We start from the raw sequence: 19,128 nt of genomic DNA, 5'->3' as shown, positions 1-19,128 counted from the left end.
ACCGTCTATGCATAAAATGGTCTTGAACTCAATGGATGTTCATGCCCATGACATCACGCTCACATCCTCGCCCTTCCCGAAGCCTCGTCCAATCTTGGCGGCTTCTCCGGCATTAGCTTCCACTGAAACCCCCGTAATGCCCGCAGGGACGGTCAGAAAACTTGAGACTTGACACTATATGACAGAAATACTGAGGCAGACTTAGGCTTTATACGGTAAGCTCTTGATTAGTTTATTCTAACTCGCCGATTGAAGATCGAACTTTTTGGCTCCCCAAGGTGCCCCTGGCTATCCCTTGGGGAATAACACACTAACAGTTACAGACCCACTGGAACGCTGCGCGAAATAAAAAAAAGTCCTTGCTGTGGTTGGTCCCGTCCGGACCGATCGGCCTCTCCTGTTGCTGGTTGCTTCGCATTGGCATTCAAATCTCCCGTGTCCCAGCTTTTCTCATCGCCTTCTCTCTTTTTTCTTCTTCTTCTCTTCAACCTCCACCTCTTTCTTTTCCATTGTCGCCCTTGTTCTCCGTCGGCGGTCATTGTGTGTGATTAGGCAGAGTCTCATCGGGAAAGGAACGTCGTGTCAAGGACAAGCAGCGCATCGCCGAAGCAACAACAGCAAAACAACAACAATGCACGCATCAAAGATCATCGCCTCAATTGGCCTTGCGGCTTCTGCCCATGCCACAGTCATCCGCTATGAGCGCGATCTTGAAGCCAATGCTCCTGCTCTCGAGAAGCGAGCCGAACCGACTGCCGCTTGGGTTACTGTCGATGATGAGATGCAGCCTGCGACGACATACACTCCCTCGTATACCACCGTCGATGGCACCACTTCTCTGATTGATGCTCCTCCTCACGATCTTACCGCCAGTGTCTACACCTACACCAGCTGGGGCAAGATTCACACCAGCACTGGCGAGCCTCCCAACCCTCAGGCCACCGGCAAGCATGGCGAGGGTGTCTTTGCGCGATGCTACAACAAGGATGGCGATAATGCTCCTTTCTGCTCGCCTTACGCCAACAGCACCCTGGATGTTAAGAATACATACTTTGGTAAGCGACCCAGCCATTGATGTGTCACTTGTAATAACTAACAGATTTTCAGTTACCTGGGATCCCGATTACTTCAACAAGACCAAGTCCTCTGATAACTCTACTCTCATGGTCACTGCCCGCCTCGACCTCTACAACCGTACTAGTGAATCATGGGTGAAGTACAAGGAATTCACCGATTCCGCCGTCCCCGCCGCCTGGGGCTATTGGCCTTTCGATGTCAAGCAGGACTACATGAAGTACTCGCCCTACAACATCTCCATCACCCTCTACAGCAACAGCAATAACTCCCTCGAGAAGACCAAGTCCTCATCTCTTTACCTCAACCTCAATGATCAGAACTTCCCTGAGAAGTCCCACGAGAAGTTGCCCGAGGGCCAGACCCTGACCATCGCTCTGCCTGTCGTCTTCGGTTCTCTCTTCCTCCTCATCGTCGGTGGCTTCCTCTGGAACCGCAAGACCCGTCGTATCGGACTCGGCAACATCTCGAGCCGCTCTCGTCACGGTTACACTGGCCGCGCCAAGCGCCGTATCTTTGGTGCCAGGGATAATGGCATCCAGCTCGATACTTCAGTTCCTCCTCCTGGTGAATACCGTGACGCTCCTCAGCGTGCTCGTGCCGACAGCGACGGTCTCGGCAGCTTGGCCGGTAGCCCTGTCGATGCTACATTCCCTCAGCAGGGCACCACGGGTGGTCGCAATGCCTTCCGCGACGAAGTGCGAAGACAGGAGGAGGAGAGACGTATGTAAAAAGAGGTGGTATGTTTATGATCTTGGATGTCATGTAATTGCTGGTACTTGACAACAAGCGATTTTGTTACAATATTTACAAATGACTTGTTATAATATGCATCTAGATGGTTGGAAGTTGGGTGTAACGTTTTCACATGACGCATAACGAAAATCAATACGAAAGACTTGTCTAGACCGAAAATATTGGGGCCTCTTGGGTCCATGTAACAAAAGCACTCTGTACAGGAGGGCATCGCCAAAAACAACCAAGTTCCTAATCCGTAAAATCAAAGCCATCTGCCGAAAAGTGTCATACGCCGGGCGTCATGGGTATTGAAGCCATCCCTACCAAAATCCCACCCCTGGCAGATTGCAATAGTTGATGACCAAGACATCAACAAGCAGGCCGTAGCAACTCCGTAAAAGCATGTAAATGAGCAGTATCCTTTCCCATGCGCCGTTCTAGACCTTGGCCCGCTTAGTGTTCCCAACGCTTTGACCGTCGTCCTCGAAACGTCTCTTTGTCTTTTCAGGTGCTGGTGTGGCAGGAGGTGATTCCTGCTCTGCCGTCAGATCAAAACCGGCACAAAGGTCGAGCTGTGTCTCTCCCTCTTGCAATGGCCTCAGTAAGTCAGCTGGGATGGCCGTGGCCAGCTGACACTTCGCCTCGCATGGTTGGTACGTATTCGTCGTCCAAGCATCATCGGCGTAGTTTTTGGCCTCGGCGATAGTATATCCTGTGCTAAAGCCTTCGTGGTATGCATCTGGGAGAATTACTATTGTCTCGCCAGGACGCTGGTCAATGATGCGGAAAGGGATGCCAAGTTTTTCCAGTTTCTGGGGAAAGAAAAACTCGGCTCGATGGCGCATAAACTGTGAGCACTTGTCCTTCCGGCCAAGCGCCTCTTCGGCAACATCGACCGCAGTCGAGGGAACCACGATCCAAATCTTTCGTCCCTTGTACAGATGGTTAAGGGAAACGAGCCGGAAGTCTTCTGCGTGGATTTGAAAGCTGGCTCCGAAATGGGGTCCTGATTCATACACATATGGAGTATGGATTCCAGGAATTATGGCTTTTGTGTTGTCCAATTTATCACCCTTGAGGGGATAAATGGGACTTCTTTCAGGAACACCGGCTTCAAGACGTTGTTCGGGAGTCCATGCAGGCACATCAACTCGATAACGTACATTGCGAATCTGCTTGTGGTCGTTCTTGCGATAAAGTTTTCTGAGCTGATCGATGGCTTTGATAGCCGTGACATTGCATTTCGTACCTGTAACGGACGAGTTGAAACTGCCGACAGACGGAACTGTGTCAACTCGCCAGAAACTGTTCCTTTTAATTTGAGTAGGGCGATAAGCATTCGCCGGTACTTTTTGGGAGTCCTTTGCTGGGAGGTCTTCTATGAGTTCCTCAGGAAGGACGATTTTAAAACAACCGTGGCTTTCAGCCTTAAGACTCCTGGCGAATGCAAGATTTGCCGGAAAGTCGTTCCATTGCTCGACAGTTGGTTTGAGTCGGAGAACTTGATGTCCCTCAGGGCCATCCCAATCAAAATCTATTGGATCGGGTTCAGCGACATGCTCATCCAATTCGGATGGTAGATCACTGAGAATTGAGCTTGCGTCGTCTTCGTCAAGGTCCGGAGAAAGTGACGGGACTTGTCCCAGCGGAGATGGTCCATTCGTAATGATATCTTGGTCTGTGATTAATTGAGACGTCTGAGGATACTGTGGTTCGATGACGTTTTGCTGTGTTTTGGCGGGGATTGGACGCTGCTCGTCTAGGGATTCGGTAGTGGGAAGTGGCCCAGGCGCAGGCGCAGGTGCAGGCTCAAGATGCGAAGAGTGTTGAAAATGAAGAACAGGTTCCGCAAACTCATGCGGCGGATGTTGAATCTCCATTGAAGCCGGGAGGAGCCCGCCTCGCCAATGCGATAGGCAAGCGATGAGGTTTTGGTGTTGATTGATGTCTGACAGTGGAGAACAAAAGTGAGAGTGAGAGTGAGCGAGAAAGGCGGCGAGTGAGAGATGAGCACAATCGCCACTTATTTTAGGACAGAGGCCAGAGTTTTTGTATGCGCCGTGAGGCTCCGAACTCGCATTCTTGACAGCCAACAACCAGGACAAAGGCACAAAGGAACAAAAGAAGAGCAGGAAGTTTGTGCGCGATGAATGTATGAACAAAAGAGAAAATGGAGGCTACCTAGGGTAGTAGTAGTTGTCAGGTAGTACGTTGCAGAAAAGAATCCCCCATGAGAAGCAGAATGTCAACCAAAATAGTACTAGACCAAACGAGTCCAGGGGGGCACCTGGGTTCCCGTCAGTGGCAGAAAGTGTGAGGTACTTGCACAAGGAAGCTGGTCGCCACCGAAATGCGTGTCTCCTTACCAGACAGAATTGTAGTTGGTGCCAGCGAGGGGATGACCTGTGGTTCTGCGCTGCAGTGACTGCGCTGCACTGCACTTTAAAGTGAGCGGGTCACGCGGGGGGTTCAGGGATTGGTCAAAAGAGAAGCAAATATTTGATTCTAGTGGGAAAACCGCCTGCAAGGTCCCTGATTAGCGCGGGGCACTGAAGACCAAGCAGCCAAGTTGCATTCAAGGCGGGAAAAAACAAGCTGTCATCCAAATGCTGTAAACAATTGCTATTTGCGAGCGGGGTCTTGCAGCTGAGCATAAAGAACGGATTCTTGCTATCAAAGGGAGAGAATTTTCTCTCATTCTTTGATTTTACTTGTTCAGAATTAAAGTTTTCTCCTACCCGTGGGAATGGTAAACGCCGTCAGGCGGACAAAAATAATCGAGTTTACTTTAGGCTTTGTTGAAAACGGGTGGAGCAATTGAGCCCAGACCATAAAAGGACAAGTGCGTGATCGTCCCGCTGAAGCACTTTGTCGGTGACGTTGAAAAGGCGACAGGGGTCTTTATCAATCTAAGTAGGTCTTCAACGACCTGGACATTGAAATCCGCTGAATAATATGCGAGAGTTCCGATTGTCTCAGAGACTATAACTCTGTCAGTGGTGATAGCCTAAGGGGAAAACTCCTCAGGTCCACACATACATGCAAATAGCCTAGGGCTATCCTACTGTTTGTCAGTTTGCATCCGACGAACTTAAAAAAAAATTCTTCGATCAACATTTTGGCCTCTATGTCTTGATTTCTACAATCCACAGTTGCTATAACAGAGCTTTAAATAGCAACGGCCTCAGGCAAGGAGAAGTGCAGGGAGTCAAAGTTGCGCAATGCCTACGAGTTTTGATCAACACAGTTTCGCATGCCAACCCCACGGACAACCTTGATGCAGAATCGTTTCTGTCTCTAAAGAACAGGCGCGACGACATCGCGAATGGGTGCCGTGATGGATCCCCGGCCTAATAAACTGACAATCTTCTACAGAGAGACAAACTGGAACTTGTTGTCTCTAATCAAAGCCCAAGCGGTGTTGATAAGATCGTCGCAGAAGCGGCCGATGCAGTAAATATTTGCTGGCATGATGATACGAACGAGGGATAAGCTATACCCGGCGGTGGTCCATATTAATGTTGAGGGGAATATCAGTCAGGTTGAAGGGGGCAGAAGGTTGATCGTGTCAGGCGTAAGAACAAGGGTATCAAGGTAGAACAGGACATGACAATAGAGCCGCTTCAACCCAGCCGCTGACTCTTGTTTTGTAACGGCCAAATATACTCTAGCCCTATCCAGCAGTGAAGACTAAAAATTAACAAATCTCTATTCGCTTCATGATTATGATTCCTAAACTGCAGTGCGATGTCTTCGGAGTTTCTTGTTTCGTCGCATGTGCCAATAATACGGCCGATGCGTGGTGCGAGATTGTCTTTAATTTCGAAGAGCAAAAGTCTTGATGGGTGAATTTCGAGAGTCCGCAATACATGATCTAACCAGGTGTAGTCTTCCATAGTTTCATCATGACACTCCCTAATTGCCGTCCAGAGCTCCTGGTGTGATGGAGAAGTTTCCAAATTGTCGAGCCAGTCAACTGTGTGCTTCTAATGTGTTGATTGGTGTTGAAGGTTTTCTTTGATGTGACTCTTGATCTGAGATAGTCGTTCCGAAGACACTTGAAAGACTGGTTTTGGGGCCGCTATGGGAACCCCATCTTCATCTAGCTTAAAGTGGTGAGCAGGTGGGATATTGATGTATCCATTGTTGACCATGTCGTTGAGTTCAGTTGCTAATCGACATAGAGGTACTGCGCGAAGCGACGAGTGGCTGGCTTTCGTAGCTGGCATGATCAATCATCCAGGTGGCAAGCAGATATGCTCTGATCCAGGGAAGATGGAGATGAAGAGGAGAGAATTATGGAAAGGGCGAGGATTTGAATCGAATCACTTGCAGGCTCAGAGGCAGTGATTCTCGCATCAATATCCAGTGAGGTCGACAGCAATGACCGTTAAGAGTTAGTATTAATTCATGCGACTATGAGACTAGCTCACATATATAACAGCTTACCTCCAATTAGTACTTAAGTCAGATAGTATACACCTACGTACCTGTTAACCGCTCCGTGCTATGGCCGTTCAAGTCTCCTGCTTCATCCCGTACGCGAAACCGAAACCCAAACCAGAAAACATCAGAATCCAGGGCATAGTCCTTGAACTGCAATTGACTGCTTGTACTTCTCGGACAGCTGATCGGAGGATCAATAACTACCAAAGGAAACAATATAACAAATATCAATCTTGCAAGAAACAGATAGGGTCCTCATAAGGTTGGCTACCTAAGGTACTTAGGTAGGTTGATGAGCAGCTGCATCGAAGTACATAATGATATCGACCGATCCAGACGGACGGAACAGAGAGTGGGGGAAATTAACATGTATATCAGAAGGACAACTCGAAAAATATAGCTAGATTAGAGAACAAACCCATATAATAAGTAGCAATATCACCTAAATGCTCCTTAGAAGTTAGATGTAGAATGAAATCATGGCCATTTAATTAACCCAGCAACTGCCGGGTCTCGGACTTCAGCCCTACGCCGAACTAGGCTTCTACTTTGAAGTGGATGCATTAAACTAAGCGTCATACATAGGCCGATACAGACCAACCCAACTGAATTCCACAACACACATTCCAATTTAAACTAGTAAGCTTAAACACAATGGCTGAAAGCCATGAATTCCGCAGAAGGGTTCTTCTGCTTGTCACAGCAGGAGGTTTCACTCATGCAGGTACCTCTCCAGACCCCCCTGTAGCCGCCGAAGCCACCTTAACATAACAATAGCTCCCGTTCTTGAGATAGGCGCTGTTCTCGCCTCTCGAGGCCATGATGTCCAATTCGCTACCTGCGCAGGCCAGGAAGATTGGACAATTAATTATCCCTTCATAAAAACCGTTTACACGGTTGGCCCCGCTGCTTCAGAAGATGACTTGGATCTGCACTACGAGACAATGCGTCTTTGGCGTCATGAGCACGGCTTCGGTCCCATGATGAAGTCGAAATACTTTTTTGACAACTTCTGGACAGATACTTACAAATCTCTTCGATCGTTATGTGAAGATGGTTCTACGAGGCCTGATTTTATCGTTGCAGACTTCTTCGCTGATAGCGCTGCGAGGGATATGCTCAAGCAGTTCAATATCCAACTAGCGAGCGTCTGGCCTCAAATGCCTTATGCCATGGCTCCTGTCAGTTATCATCCGGGACAACCTGGATTCCAAGCCGATGGTGCGTTGACTTCGGAACATGCTTCTCTATCATCACGGTTCTGGAACGAATTTGTGGTTCTTGCGGCGCTTCCTACTATCATCCCCTGGTTAATATGGACGAAACGAATGCGTGTTGATGCTGGCGTCAACTATAGCCACTCTCTTCTCTCCAAGCCTGATTATCTTGTTCTTGTCAACTCCTTCTGGGGCCTTGAAGCGCCGAAGGAATTGCCGCCTCTTATGGCACCTGTTGGACCTATCTTGAGCGACGAATACCTTCCATTGGACGAAGACTTGGCTCAGTTTCTAAGTAGCCATGATAGGACCATCTACGTGTGCCTAGGGACACATGTTAACCTTCCGGGTGAAGAACTTGAAAAGTATCTCCTTGGATTCATCCAAGCTCTCGACGATGACTCGATCAATGGAGTCATATGGTCTATTCCCCAAAAGCCTCGCGCCAATTTCGACACCTTCAAGTCTTACAATCTGTCTGATGGTTCGAGCATATCCATTACTGATCTTCTGAACGATTCCCACCCGCGTTTTCGGCTTCCCATCTTTGCACCGCAGCGCGCTATCCTAGCACATCCTAATACAGTCCTCTTTCTCACTCACGGGGGCGGCTCCAGTGCCAACGAAACTCTCTTCCATGGAACACCAGTCCTCGCTATAGGATACTTCTTCGACCAGCTCTGCAACAGTGCCAGACTAAAAGCCGCCGGTGTGGGCATATCTCTCGATAAATCCTACCTCACACCATCCTCTATCTCCTCCGCCATTGCAAGCATCATAACTGACAAAGATGGCTCCTTTGCCATGAACGTGCGTCGTATGCAAGGAATAGCAACCCTCAACTCTAAACGCAAACACCTTGCAGCTGATCTTATCGAGGAAGTAATGATAGATCAAGAACTTCGATTCAAGAATGGGGTTGAGTTGCGACCGATGCATCTACAGACAGCGGATATGCGTATGCCGACATGGAAGGCGAGAAATTGGGACATGTGGTTCATCAGCCTCACTGGTCTTGCAGCTGGCGGTGTGGCAAGTTGGTGGTTTGTAACAAATGGCTGGAAGAAATTACCTGTCATACTGACACGCTCTATGAGAATTAGTAGAGGCTTTGCGAGGGAAATGTTTGATAGTCGAAGAGCATGATAACTCGAGACGTCTTGGTCGGGAACATGTAACAACACGGATGGAGAATGGTTCTGCCTCATAAGAATTACTATCCCTCTCTCACAAAAAAAAAAAAAAAAAAAAAGAAAACGACTAATGGTCGCATAATATACATACTCCCCTATCAATGCTTCTCTGATCTATCTCTAAACTTAGACTTAGACTTATGGTTGAACTTGCAAGAGTGCCCCTGGTTTTTAGGATAATGTTAGAAAAGTTTCGTATAACCGGAGCATATTCATCAGTAGGCAGAGAGAGCTGAGATTGTCTCTAGAACACAAGACCACACTCAAGTATATCATAGATAGTCGATAACATTCCATTTCTCGTCTATCTCTATTATCATCGTCCATCGTATAGTCTTGTCTGAACTGGAGGACGTCATCTAACTCGCTTTGAACAAATATCAAAGCCATGTTTGATCCTCCTCTTGGTACTCGGCACACTTATATATATACTCAATCCAGGGCCTATGTCTGTCTGCACAATGCATTACCAACAGCAATCCTAACGCCGTTCCCATGCTTTCCACGTGCAGCATTACCCAACTAAATGTCCCTTTTCATCTCAACCCGCTCATTGTCGAGATACGTTCAACGTTGTCCCGATATTATCGACCAATCCAAGACGAAAAACTAGGACAGCATCAAATAGCTAATCCAGCGTTAAAACTGGCGTTCAGGGGGTATAAAGCGTTTTCCGGTTGCAAAGGCAAAGTCCGGATTTTTAGAAATGAAGTGAAAGGTAGTTACGAAAAGTCATCAGGTCGTCCGGGTCTGGCCATATCGTCGGCTTGTTGAGCCAACTCCTTGGCCTCACGCGCCAGCCCAAACGCGATGGGTGGCAAGGTTTGTACCCACATGCGCCATTCGTGAGAGTTGGTGTCCATGCCAATGTTGGCCATATCCTGGCCTTGATCAGCAGCCTCTAGTAGTCGTGCTCTACAGTTTGCCAACGAGGCTGCCATTTCGCCTAGGCCGTAGGCTTGTGTTTCTGAGATGATGTTGCTAACAACGGCGTTGATAGAGCCAATCTCGCCAGTGATCTGTCGCATCTCAGCATCACCCCGGATGGTGTTCACAAGCTGCTGGATGTCGGTTGAAAGAAGGGCATTCTGATCTTCAAGGTAGAGCTGAATAGCTGGTTAGCGATGTCGATGATCTAGCGTTGAAGGGTAACTGACTTTGAGGTCTTCGGCGGCTCGGGGATCCAGCTGATGCGATCCTTGCCCATTGGCTTGGTTGTTCGCGTTGGAATGCCCGAGCCCGATTGGTACCGCGCTCGCTTTGGACATGGGCCTTCCAGAATATGGCTCCGCGGATTGGCGAGGTGAGCCTAAAGGACTATATGCCGAAGAGTCAATGCTTCCTCGCATACCACCAAGACCCTGGAAGGGCGGTGGAGGAGGGAGTCCGCCTTGAGTAGTCGAAGGATGCTCAGTAGCTACAGGAGAAAAGAGTCCACTGGAATCCGCAGGAGTTACAGTTCCATCGTCATCATCCAATTCTTCAGCGGGAGTTGTCCGAATTTTGACCAGGCCAAGAAGCTCCACGATGGCCGCAGCCAAGTGTGACGCTGCTGTATCGAGCAGTGATACGGGGGACATTCCAGCGCTATGGGCAAAGTTCTTGGAGGCTGTGATGAGGTTGTTTGCGGTAGAAGATACCTTGGATCTGATCTTGGCCTGTTGCTGTGCGAAGTCTTCATCATTATTCTGTGGGACCTCGATGTCCTTGGTAATGCGGCGGACGCTGACAACAACTTGCTTCATTGCGTCGATAACCTTTTCTGGGTCTTCAGTTCGTGCTTTTTGCAGTAGTTCGTCAATGGCGATTTGAAACTTGGTGACGTGAACATCTTTAACAAGTCCACGGTCATCCATGAATCCCTTTTCCCGGACATGCTTTGCTGCATCATGTTCAATTCCAGGGCCAGCGGAAGATGCGCGCATGTGTCGCAATTGCGTTTTTGCGCCCGCGTATCGGTTCTTCCATTCGTGAACCTCGCGCTCGAGTCTCTCAATTGTCTGTTCCAGCTCTGCGTGTCGTTCATGTGTTGAGCCACTCTGTTGGGAAAGTTGGCGCATCTCAAGCAAGAATTCCTGTGCCTCTTTTCGAACCTCTTCTGTGACCTGCTGTTGTTCTCGGAGTTCCTGTCGAAGCTCATCATTTTCCCGCTGAAGGTCTGAATCTGATGCAGCAGGCCCAGTGCTACGTGCTGATTCATGTGCTGCGGCCACGTCGTCCCTAAGCCTTTGTATTTCAATATCGTGATCCTCTCGTACGCGTTGCAGTTCTTGCTTCATGGAGTCGTTCAAGTTTTGCGCCTCAGCTAGCTTGTTCTCAAGGTTGAGTCTCAGGTCATTCCATTCCTGTTTCTCCTGGTTGGTAGTAGCAGATCGGGAACGTTCCTGATCCAGCGCACTGTTCATCTCGTCTTCCTTCTTCCTCATAGCATCTTCCATGCTGTCCAGTTTCTCACGTAGTTCTCGTACCTGATTTTGATAGTCCTCGATGAGCTTCTTATCGGCCTGTGATATGTTAGGAGTCTTGTTCTTCCCAAAATGTTGCGGCACAAACCTCCGAAGTCACACCGCTTCCAGCACTCCGTTTGCTCTCACGGTTCGGGTCCGGTTCTGTGAATCCTTCACCTTCGTCGTCTTCTTCGAGCATTATACTTTTATTCGGAACGATCGTGTTATTCTGATTGAGCTGTTTCGGGGTTGGGCGTCCGTAATCGCCATTCTGGGCACCTGGTGATGCTGGCATACCGTAAGCATCTGTCGGTCCAGGACCTCTCATAGATGGTGCATCAGAGGGTCTCCTCATGCGGCTTTGACCTCGAGGGGGAAAGCCATTACCATTAATTGGAGTACCCGGTCCCCTGATTGACATGGGGCTTCCAGTACGGGCGAGATCGGCTCCTACAAATCGAGGGAATCTTCGTTCTAATTCGTGATAGACATCGGCGGCTAGATCTCGGAATCGTGGTGGGCCAAGAGACGATAGCCTTTGGCGAGCCTGGTTTCGCTTTGGGTGAAAGTTCTTCTCGGGCAGCAGAAAGGAAGGAGGACCATTTGGAGCATTCGGCGGAGCCCTGGCAGTGGCCTGTCGTCTTATCAATTCGTCGAAAACATCGGTACTCAGCTCATAAAATTGAACCGAGGAAAGGCGCAAAAGCTTGTCGCGGGCTTTATTGGGCTGCTGCTTGTGATTTGGGTCGCGGGTATTGAGAAAAGCGCGCAGAGCAACATAGTGCTCGCTGAGGACGGACTCATCGAGATCGCCGCGGACGCTGTTACGACCACTTTCGCTGCGAGCATAGAGCTGGGTGCCGTTACTCGACCGAGCAATTGAAGCAGGCGGCGAGGGACCTCCAGTGCTTCTAGGACCAGGCCCAGGCCCGGGTCCAGGTCCTGGGCCGTTGATAGGAGCGCTCGGGAAACCGTTGATACTCATGGTGCTGTTGGAGCCACCCGAATTCGGGGGCGATGCGAGATTGGAGCGACCGTTGGGATAGGGGCCGTCTTCGGGACCTTGATACTTCGAGACAGAAAACTCGCTACCGCCTAGAGAGATCGGGGACAACGGCGCATTGCGTCCCAGGCTGATGCTCATGATGGAGGGAAAAAATGACAGAAATGCGAAACTGAGATGATGCTGGAGGGAGATGGAACTGGAATAGCACCAGCCGCCTGTCTCATATGGACGCCACACGGGGACAGGGTCGAAATGAATGCAGGCTGCGGGCTACCTGTACCTGATGGTTGGAATCTTTTACCAAGGTTCCCCCACAACTTTGGCTACCTTTCAGGGGTGACGGGCGATAGAAGCGCCAAGCTTCAGCAGGTGGCCGGAAGCGACGAAAAGCGGACGGTTTGGAGTGTGGCTCAATGGCAGGAATGAATGATGGGGTGGTGATATTTGGGAGATGGAAGTCAAGATACGGTGAATTGAAAGAAATGATACGAGTCGAAGAGCAGGGGAAAGCAAGGTACTTCTTGCCAATCCTTGTCTATTTGCTTCTTCCTTTTTGGTATAATGATGGATTAGTTGGATGGAAGAGAATGAATCAAGGACAATCAAAGAAGAAGGACAAAGAAAGAAAGAATGCAATGCAGATCAACCAACGATCGACTCAAGTCAATCAACTCAAGTGAATTCATCAACTGACCCTGACCGACCCCAATTCCATGGATCCAAAAGGGGGTTCAAGTCAAGTTCGGTTTAGACCGGATCGGGCGTGGTTGGATGGATGTTCAGGGGACAACTCCACCATCATCATCAACTGGACCTGACCTCACTCAGCTTAACTTGTTCTAGAAAATAGCGTGCGTACTGTGCAGTTAAAGCCAAGGTGCCCCAAGTTTTGGGTGGACAATCCGAGGCGAACGAGTGGACATCACACAGATATAGCACAGTGAGTGAGATCTTTACGGGAAATGAGTTCTCGGTCTTTGTCTTCTGGGGTGAGAATCCAGAATGTCCGGGTGCCCCGGTCTGGCAATTTATTAAATCGTTCAAGACGGAGTGTTAATTTCTTGAGTCCACCGAGACTGGATAAGGTATTGTTCGGAATTGGTTTATCGAACAATAGTTGATAGTAATTGGGCCAACTTTGACCTTCCAGCTACCACTTTGGCTTGGTTGATATCGAGACATCGAATTGGCTTCTCGCATCTGCCGCTCAAGTGTAAAGCACCAGATGGAATGATATGACCCCATGCAAGGGGACGGACGGGAAATAAGCAGAACAGCCAATCTCGATGCAACCTGAGCTTAAGCCTGGGCACCTTATTCAAGGTCCGGTCCACTGAGCACACTGCGCTTTGCTAAAGAGCTCCAGTCAATGCACCCGTCAACCGCCCCAGGGCCCCCCTGCCCCTGAACCAGCAAAAGCGACTCTTTCTTGCGAGCTCTGATTTGACGAATGATCCTGGTCAGGCGTTCAAAGCTTAGCGGGTTGCCGAGCGAGGCGCTGGGGATAGGCGGGTCTTGGTAAAGTCGGCACGTGCTTGGTGCGCGGCTAGGCAAGGTACTTGTACAGCCACCCGGACCTACAAGCCGGAATAAGTTGATAATGGACAACACAATATCATAAGAATCATAAATAGGATAAGATATTATAAGTGGAAAGATAATAGTAAAATCCCATTTTAGATCTATTATCATTACTCCGTATAGTTGATCGATCAAGGGACTGAGAGATTCTGATTTGTGACCAACCAACTTGTACTATTATGAATGTCTCAGACATTACGGCATACTAAATAGAAGCATAACATAACTTGACTTGGTCACTACTTGACCTCATTTCTCTGTCATGTCATTCATGACGTCCTCAAACATTCCAACCTGCGTTCCTCGTCTCCTATCTCTCCCACAGAGGAGGCCACACAACTTGATCCTAGGCTACAAAATTGTTTACACAGCCTCGGATAGGTTTAGGATACCTTAGGACAAGTTTAGGATAAGTTGAGGATAAACTTAGAGGGCTCTTGACCTAATTGTTTTTGACCCCCGGATTCAATCAATCAATGTCTTCAGTTTTTCGGCTGAGGTCCTTCATCATTCCTCTCCCCCGGCGCCAAGGAACCTTATCCAGGCCTCCATGTCGGACGCGAGTGTGTCTCCAATCTCAGCATCGATGATACCCTGTTGCCAACTGACATCAACGCACATCTCTTTACCCTTAACGCTAATCGAGCTGATATGGAACACAGGCGATGTGAGTTCACAGCTCAGCTGAAACACAGCTCTCTCGATCTTCCAGCCTGAGCCTTCAATGGCCCCATCGAGTGTTCCTAAATTGGATACACCCCAGGCACCTACTCGGGGCTTCTTGAGCTGCTGCTTCTTTTGAACACGCCAGTCTTTGACGAAGTTCATCAAGCCTGAAGGGTCATTTTCCATGCCCTTGTCGAGTTTGTTCTGGATATCCTCTCTAGCTTGCACAGCAGCTGCCCAGACAAAATTCTCGAGTTGAGTCATGGCATGTGATTGTGTCGGTATTCCTTTGGCTTTAGAGCGGATTTCTGCGACTAGGTTCTCACCAAACATGTGGCTAACAAGTGTCATCTGGTTGTCCATGGTCGTACTAGGAACGTGCCAAGGGTATGCCTCAGAATTGGTGGGGATGAAGCGACGTGTATCCAATGCGCTGATAGCAAACATCGACTTTGCCTCTTGTTTGTGATGCTTCTTGCCCTCATCTAATTGCAGGGCAAGCGATACCAGCGGCAGGGCATGCAAAAGGCCTGTTATGGTAGTACTATGTGCTCGGCATTTGCTCAGTACCTTCTTCAGCATTGCATCCTCAATCGAGAACGTTCTGAACTCGGTTTGGTAGGGCTCCTGGCGAATAGGGGCCCAATTGGCCTGGGTTGGATCGTTTGACACAAGAATTGGAGGCCTGAGTTCTTTCCAGATTGTCGACAAAGCAAAGCCCCAAGAAATCGGGATTTTGATGAGCGCCTCTGGAGGAGGGGGAAACTTGTCTGCAGTACTGCGAAGATGAAGGACGTTTCCTTCCAAATCAGGTTCATGATCGGTCTTCGAGTCATTGAGGTTGCGTAACAAGGTCTGGTGCAGGATCTTGCCCCCTACACCATCGAAGTTGGTATGGTTCCAGCAGAAAATAACATCCAATGACTGGATGTTACCTTCTGGCCATAGGATAGAGGCCCTCCATCCTGGCTTTGTTTCGACATCTGTAAACCAAGTATCTAGCTGGCTCCGAATCTCATGCTTCAAGGAACTCTCATAGTCATCAGAAGCTTTGATCTCTTGCCAGCTAATATGTAGACCAAGATCGACATTTTCCAGCTCAATCCATGAAGGTACAGCTGAGTTCTCGTTCAGGATACCCACTTGCAGCATGGGGTGTTCAACTACTATAAGTGCCATAGCCCGATGGAAGGCATTTCGAATAGTCTCAAATGAGCCGCCAATGAGATGACTTGGGAGGCTATAACGGCAGACCACTGCGGTACCACAGCTATGACGCAAAGTGTGTAAGGCTGAGTGGTACAACTCTCTGCTTTATAGTTAGGTTTGGTTCAGCTGATAGGAGTTGAAAGGGTCCATACAAGTTACTCATTGGTCGAATAACCTTAGGCTCTTCTCGTAGTGCCATTCTAACGTATATGCTGCTCAAAGTGCCATGAAATCGCTATTATTTTCGAACTCTATTTCATTCACGAGTATCACGGCAATTGGTTTTTCGCTTTGTTTTATCTGGTTTCTGAAGGATGCGGGCTCCGCGGGTCACCAGTCGAGCTCCCCGCGGATGGGCGAGTAGGATTCAATTGCATATAAAGCGGCAAAACGAATGCTTCTTACAAGTTACAAGCAAGGATAAGAGCATCCGAGAGGCTTACAATACTTACCCAGGGAGGTAGTGCAGGGGGGGGAAAGAAAACTCCAGGCTCATATCTAAATGACAAAAGAATTTAGGTAGATTTAGGAAAAATTTAGTAGACCTTTAAATTAGTCTTTTTTTGCACCTTGATTTACAATCAGAAGTTTTCTTCCCATACCCTATGGTAAAATTGTGGTATTTGCAGGTCTAAAACCATTCAGGTGTATGGATTAACAGCTATCAACTAATGAATCGATGTTCATACCACCCAAACTCCTGAGATAACGATCCACCAAACAAAGCTGTGGCGTCCGCACTAATTTAGATTCCCATACTGTTCGTTCCCATTACGCGGCTTCGAATAATAAGACAAGGTCCATATCGACTGGTTGCCTCTTGAATACCCCTGAGCCTATGACAAGGACTTCCATGCTACTAAATGACAGCCATTGACCCGTCATGCAAGCTGCCTCCTTAGGACTCATCATGACATATTCGTCATTGGAGACCTACTGATTGGCCAATTATAGCGGAGAGTCAACACATCAGCATCGCTATACCAGTTACAAATGTCGTCCCTGGGGAGCAAGAAAACTTCGGACGTGAAATCAAGGTGCCAAAAATATCTAATTTAAGGCCTACTAAATCTATACTAAATTATACTAAACTTACCTAAGTCTTTTTATCACTTAGGATAGAGGTCTGAAGTTTTCTTGCCTCCCCTTGGCCGCTTTACATGAATCGTACATAACTACAAGTAGCTGTGCTAAAATGATCGCCAGCGCCATCTATTGTGTGATCGAGTTCAAAACCTTTTCCGATTTGAACGAGATCAATCTTGATCAGTCTTCCCTGAAACGCTCACTATCCATGCAGCCTGGACAATCTTCATATAATTTTGAAGCCGGTTTGTGATCGACACTTCTTATCTGCCTTTGAAAGGTATGCGCCTAATACACTGTGGGGGTCCCTTGAGCAACCGAACAGGATCTCCTTGATCGCGAAACTCCTTCGGGGATAGTAACGGAATGGCCGGCAATGGGAAGGTTGGGTGAACCGTGATGAGGTATTATCCATATTCAGCTGCGCATGGATTTGTGATAATAGTGACATGTGAAGGGCTGAGCCCTTTAGTCCGTCTTCAGCATCTGAGCATCATGCAAAGGCAACGAAAGCCCTTCCTAGCGGGTTGTTGGCGGCCTCATGGCTTGTCACAAAAAAACTCAACTCCGACTGTACCGGGTCTCGGGTATCTACGATTAAAAGCAAGAAGCAAATCTCTCCCCCCAAGCCACTCAAGTTCATCCTACTGTCCATCCCGGGGATAGATCTATATCTTTGCAAACTTGCGTATACCGCCTACCGAGATGCTGGATTACTTCAGCACTCGAGGCCTTCGTCGTGTGGTATTGCAGTCGAATCACAAGATGTGTAGTATGATTGTGGTTTTACGCGGATTAGAACCAAGCAACAGTCCAGGTCGCTGGCAGATTGGGCCACCTTTCCTGCCATGAAGCCAGAATATCAGGTACTCGCTCATCAAAGGAAGCTCTGCTTGAGGCAGAACCATTGTCAAAGGACGAAGCACCAACAGCGTCACGCTCTTCACGAGCAGCCGCGTTGAGAGAGTTCGCAAGATCCAAGATACCCTGCCCACCAATGGCGGCCTCTTCGTGGTTATCCTTGATCTCGACATTGATGACATGGACAGGTCGGTTGAGTGGTGAACCCCTGTTAAGGAGATCATCGACAACAGCATCCCAGCATCGCTCTTCACAGGTGATGACAACATCGACTAGACCACCTTCAGTACCCTCGCTGCCACGGTCCTTAGCATGTTGCAGGCGAGGTACACCAACTTGCCAGTCTTGCCAGCGTTCTGGGCCCCATTTGACGCCACGGTTACGGTTCAACATGTTAAGGATGCCGTTGTTCTTGTACAGCCGAGCATCCTTGGATTCAAGCTCCTTGAACATACTGTCATAAGAGGTTTTGTTAAAGTGATACACATTAGGTTGGGTAATGGTAGGCCCAGGCAGACGGACGAGAGAACCAGTGCCGAAGGAGATGACAGGATAGTCAGCCTGGGATAGCCGTAAATGTGCTTCCATGGAGCTTCAGGATGAACATTAGCACAAAGACTGTCGGAAATGAGACACGCATCTACGAACCGATTGTTGTTACTAGCACATACAGTGCAAAACTTGAGTTTGTATCCGCTGTTGCTTTCAGATGAGCCATTCTGGCTCTGGGCCGAAGAGCCACCGTTGGCAACCTCCATATTTTCGAGTTCCTAGCCGGGCGAGAAAACGAGGTCGTTGGCGGGCGGAAAGGCGCGTGGCATGCTTTGAAGAGACAGAACGATAGACTGTGAGGCACTGTGTCAGTGCATTGCATTCAAGGAGGCGCAAGTTGCGAGAGAAGTGCAGGTTCATCATCAGATAAAAAAGCGTATAAAGTGTCTTTTCAGCAAAGAAATTCAGACAGCTCCAATATGTTAAACTCATCATGAAAGAAAAGGAAATCGTTCGTTTACCTACTTACCCAGCTTTGAGTCTCAAGTTGGCACACCAACAGTCACTTCATGTCATCGTTGCACCGTTCCTTTGGTACGCGACGCAGTCTGATGATGTTTATTGAAAGAAGTGGTTGGGTTTTGAATTGTTGTGAAGTCGGGAAAAGTCAAGCTAGGGCGAGCTGACGCTAGCTTCCGGCTAAAATCCGGCATGAGTGGATGAGTCAGCAAACCACGTAGGTTGCTACCATCGAGTTCTTGGTATTTGCCAGCCTGTGTGTACTAAGTTAAGCTGAACCGATGCTCTAAGATGATTAGTAATAACCGTAGTTGTAGTTTTGATGCTTAGGTACTAAGACCAGGAGTTTGTCTAACCTTCAAATTGGATTGCATATTATTCCTACTTGTGTTTGTAGGCTACAAAGGATATCATATTAGCGTTCACTTAGCAACCAATAGGAGGTCACGTGTCGCTCAGTTGCAGTACTGTACAACTTCTTTGCCCTTGATTAGAGAGTTGAAATTCGGGGGGGGGGCGGCTCGGTGTAATCAGACAGTTGAATTGATTCCTTGTGGTTCATGAAGCGACCAACAGAGAGATCTCCACCAGCG

The 19,128-nt window shown here is 48.5% G+C and overlaps 6 protein-coding genes across 10 annotated transcripts; 2 read left to right on the top strand and 4 right to left on the bottom strand.

The window, feature by feature from the left end:
* The first annotated feature begins 121 nt into the window (after window positions 1-121).
* On the top strand, window positions 122-4,040 carry FOIG_01455 (uncharacterized protein). Its single transcript, XM_031198345.1, has 3 exons — window positions 122-278; window positions 324-1,055; window positions 1,108-4,040. The coding sequence occupies exons 2-3, from the start codon at window positions 632-634 to the stop codon at window positions 1,803-1,805; spliced, it is 1,122 nt and encodes a 373-aa protein (XP_031074112.1). The 5' UTR covers window positions 122-278; window positions 324-631; the 3' UTR covers window positions 1,806-4,040.
* FOIG_01456 (uncharacterized protein) lies at window positions 1,874-4,032 on the bottom strand. The gene has a single exon (XM_031198346.1). The coding sequence runs from the start codon at window positions 3,690-3,692 to the stop codon at window positions 2,250-2,252; it is 1,443 nt and encodes a 480-aa protein (XP_031074113.1). The 5' UTR covers window positions 3,693-4,032; the 3' UTR covers window positions 1,874-2,249.
* Window positions 4,041-6,815: 2,775 nt separating the features above from the next.
* Window positions 6,816-8,954, top strand: FOIG_01454 (uncharacterized protein). The gene is made up of 2 exons (XM_031198344.1): window positions 6,816-6,982; window positions 7,036-8,954. Exons 1-2 carry the CDS (start codon window positions 6,913-6,915, stop codon window positions 8,619-8,621), a joined length of 1,656 nt encoding a protein of 551 aa, XP_031074111.1. The 5' UTR covers window positions 6,816-6,912; the 3' UTR covers window positions 8,622-8,954.
* Window positions 8,926-12,822, bottom strand: FOIG_01453 (uncharacterized protein). Of its 4 annotated transcripts, XM_031198341.1 has the most exons (4): window positions 11,503-12,822; window positions 11,222-11,403; window positions 9,826-11,172; window positions 8,926-9,774 (listed from the first exon to the last, which is right to left on the bottom strand). In XM_031198341.1, exons 1-4 carry the CDS (start codon window positions 12,257-12,259, stop codon window positions 9,391-9,393), a joined length of 2,670 nt encoding a protein of 889 aa, XP_031074108.1. In that variant the 5' UTR covers window positions 12,260-12,822; the 3' UTR covers window positions 8,926-9,390. The 4 variants fall into 4 exon arrangements, with proteins under 4 accessions (XP_031074108.1, XP_031074107.1, XP_031074109.1 ...); XM_031198340.1 differs by having other exon boundaries at window positions 11,222-12,822; XM_031198343.1 differs by having other exon boundaries at window positions 8,931-11,172.
* Window positions 12,823-13,819: 997 nt separating this feature from the next.
* On the bottom strand, window positions 13,820-15,917 carry FOIG_01452 (uncharacterized protein). The gene is made up of 2 exons (XM_031198339.1): window positions 15,730-15,917; window positions 13,820-15,677 (listed from the first exon to the last, which is right to left on the bottom strand). The coding sequence occupies exons 1-2, from the start codon at window positions 15,774-15,776 to the stop codon at window positions 14,210-14,212; spliced, it is 1,515 nt and encodes a 504-aa protein (XP_031074106.1). The 5' UTR covers window positions 15,777-15,917; the 3' UTR covers window positions 13,820-14,209.
* A 615-nt stretch (window positions 15,918-16,532) lies between these two features.
* FOIG_01451 (RNA polymerase II subunit A domain phosphatase SSU72) lies at window positions 16,533-18,676 on the bottom strand. Of its 2 annotated transcripts, XM_031198337.1 has the most exons (4): window positions 18,546-18,676; window positions 18,173-18,369; window positions 16,674-18,116; window positions 16,533-16,639 (listed from the first exon to the last, which is right to left on the bottom strand). In XM_031198337.1, the coding sequence occupies exons 2-3, from the start codon at window positions 18,280-18,282 to the stop codon at window positions 17,459-17,461; spliced, it is 768 nt and encodes a 255-aa protein (XP_031074104.1). In that variant the 5' UTR covers window positions 18,283-18,369; window positions 18,546-18,676; the 3' UTR covers window positions 16,533-16,639; window positions 16,674-17,458. The 2 variants fall into 2 exon arrangements, with proteins under 2 accessions (XP_031074104.1, XP_031074105.1); XM_031198338.1 differs by having other exon boundaries at window positions 16,674-18,369.
* Window positions 18,677-19,128: the final 452 nt, after the last annotated feature.

This window comes from Fusarium odoratissimum (assembly GCF_000260195.1).
Source record: "Fusarium odoratissimum NRRL 54006 unplaced genomic scaffold supercont1.1, whole genome shotgun sequence".
Classification (NCBI taxonomy): domain Eukaryota; kingdom Fungi; phylum Ascomycota; class Sordariomycetes; order Hypocreales; family Nectriaceae; genus Fusarium; species Fusarium odoratissimum.
This window is presented reverse-complemented; position numbering and strand designations above follow the sequence as displayed.

What these genes read in the sequence shown, in the direction of transcription:
- FOIG_01456 (XM_031198346.1), bottom strand. Translation starts at nt 3,692, where the DNA reads ATGGAGATTCAACATCCGCCGCATGAGTTTGCGGAACCTGTTCTTCAT.
- FOIG_01451 (XM_031198337.1), bottom strand. Translation starts at nt 18,282, where the DNA reads ATGGAGGTTGCCAACGGTGGCTCTTCGGCCCAGAGCCAGAATGGCTCA. An exon ending in TGTGCTAGTAACAACAATCG is followed by an intron (nt 18,117 to 18,172) that starts GTTCGTAGATGC and finishes TTCATCCTGAAG; the next exon opens with CTCCATGGAAGCACATTTAC.
- FOIG_01454 (XM_031198344.1), top strand. Translation starts at nt 6,913, where the DNA reads ATGGCTGAAAGCCATGAATTCCGCAGAAGGGTTCTTCTGCTTGTCACA. An exon ending in AGGAGGTTTCACTCATGCAG is followed by an intron (nt 6,983 to 7,035) that starts GTACCTCTCCAG and finishes ACATAACAATAG; the next exon opens with CTCCCGTTCTTGAGATAGGC.
- FOIG_01455 (XM_031198345.1), top strand. Translation starts at nt 632, where the DNA reads ATGCACGCATCAAAGATCATCGCCTCAATTGGCCTTGCGGCTTCTGCC. An exon ending in TGTTAAGAATACATACTTTG is followed by an intron (nt 1,056 to 1,107) that starts GTAAGCGACCCA and finishes ACAGATTTTCAG; the next exon opens with TTACCTGGGATCCCGATTAC.
- FOIG_01452 (XM_031198339.1), bottom strand. Translation starts at nt 15,776, where the DNA reads ATGGCACTACGAGAAGAGCCTAAGGTTATTCGACCAATGAGTAACTT. An exon ending in ATTCGACCAATGAGTAACTT is followed by an intron (nt 15,678 to 15,729) that starts GTATGGACCCTT and finishes ACTATAAAGCAG; the next exon opens with AGAGTTGTACCACTCAGCCT.
- FOIG_01453 (XM_031198340.1), bottom strand. Translation starts at nt 12,259, where the DNA reads ATGAGCATCAGCCTGGGACGCAATGCGCCGTTGTCCCCGATCTCTCTA. An exon ending in GAAGCGGTGTGACTTCGGAG is followed by an intron (nt 11,173 to 11,221) that starts GTTTGTGCCGCA and finishes AACATATCACAG; the next exon opens with GCCGATAAGAAGCTCATCGA. An exon ending in GAGCCGCCGAAGACCTCAAA is followed by an intron (nt 9,775 to 9,825) that starts GTCAGTTACCCT and finishes CCAGCTATTCAG; the next exon opens with CTCTACCTTGAAGATCAGAA.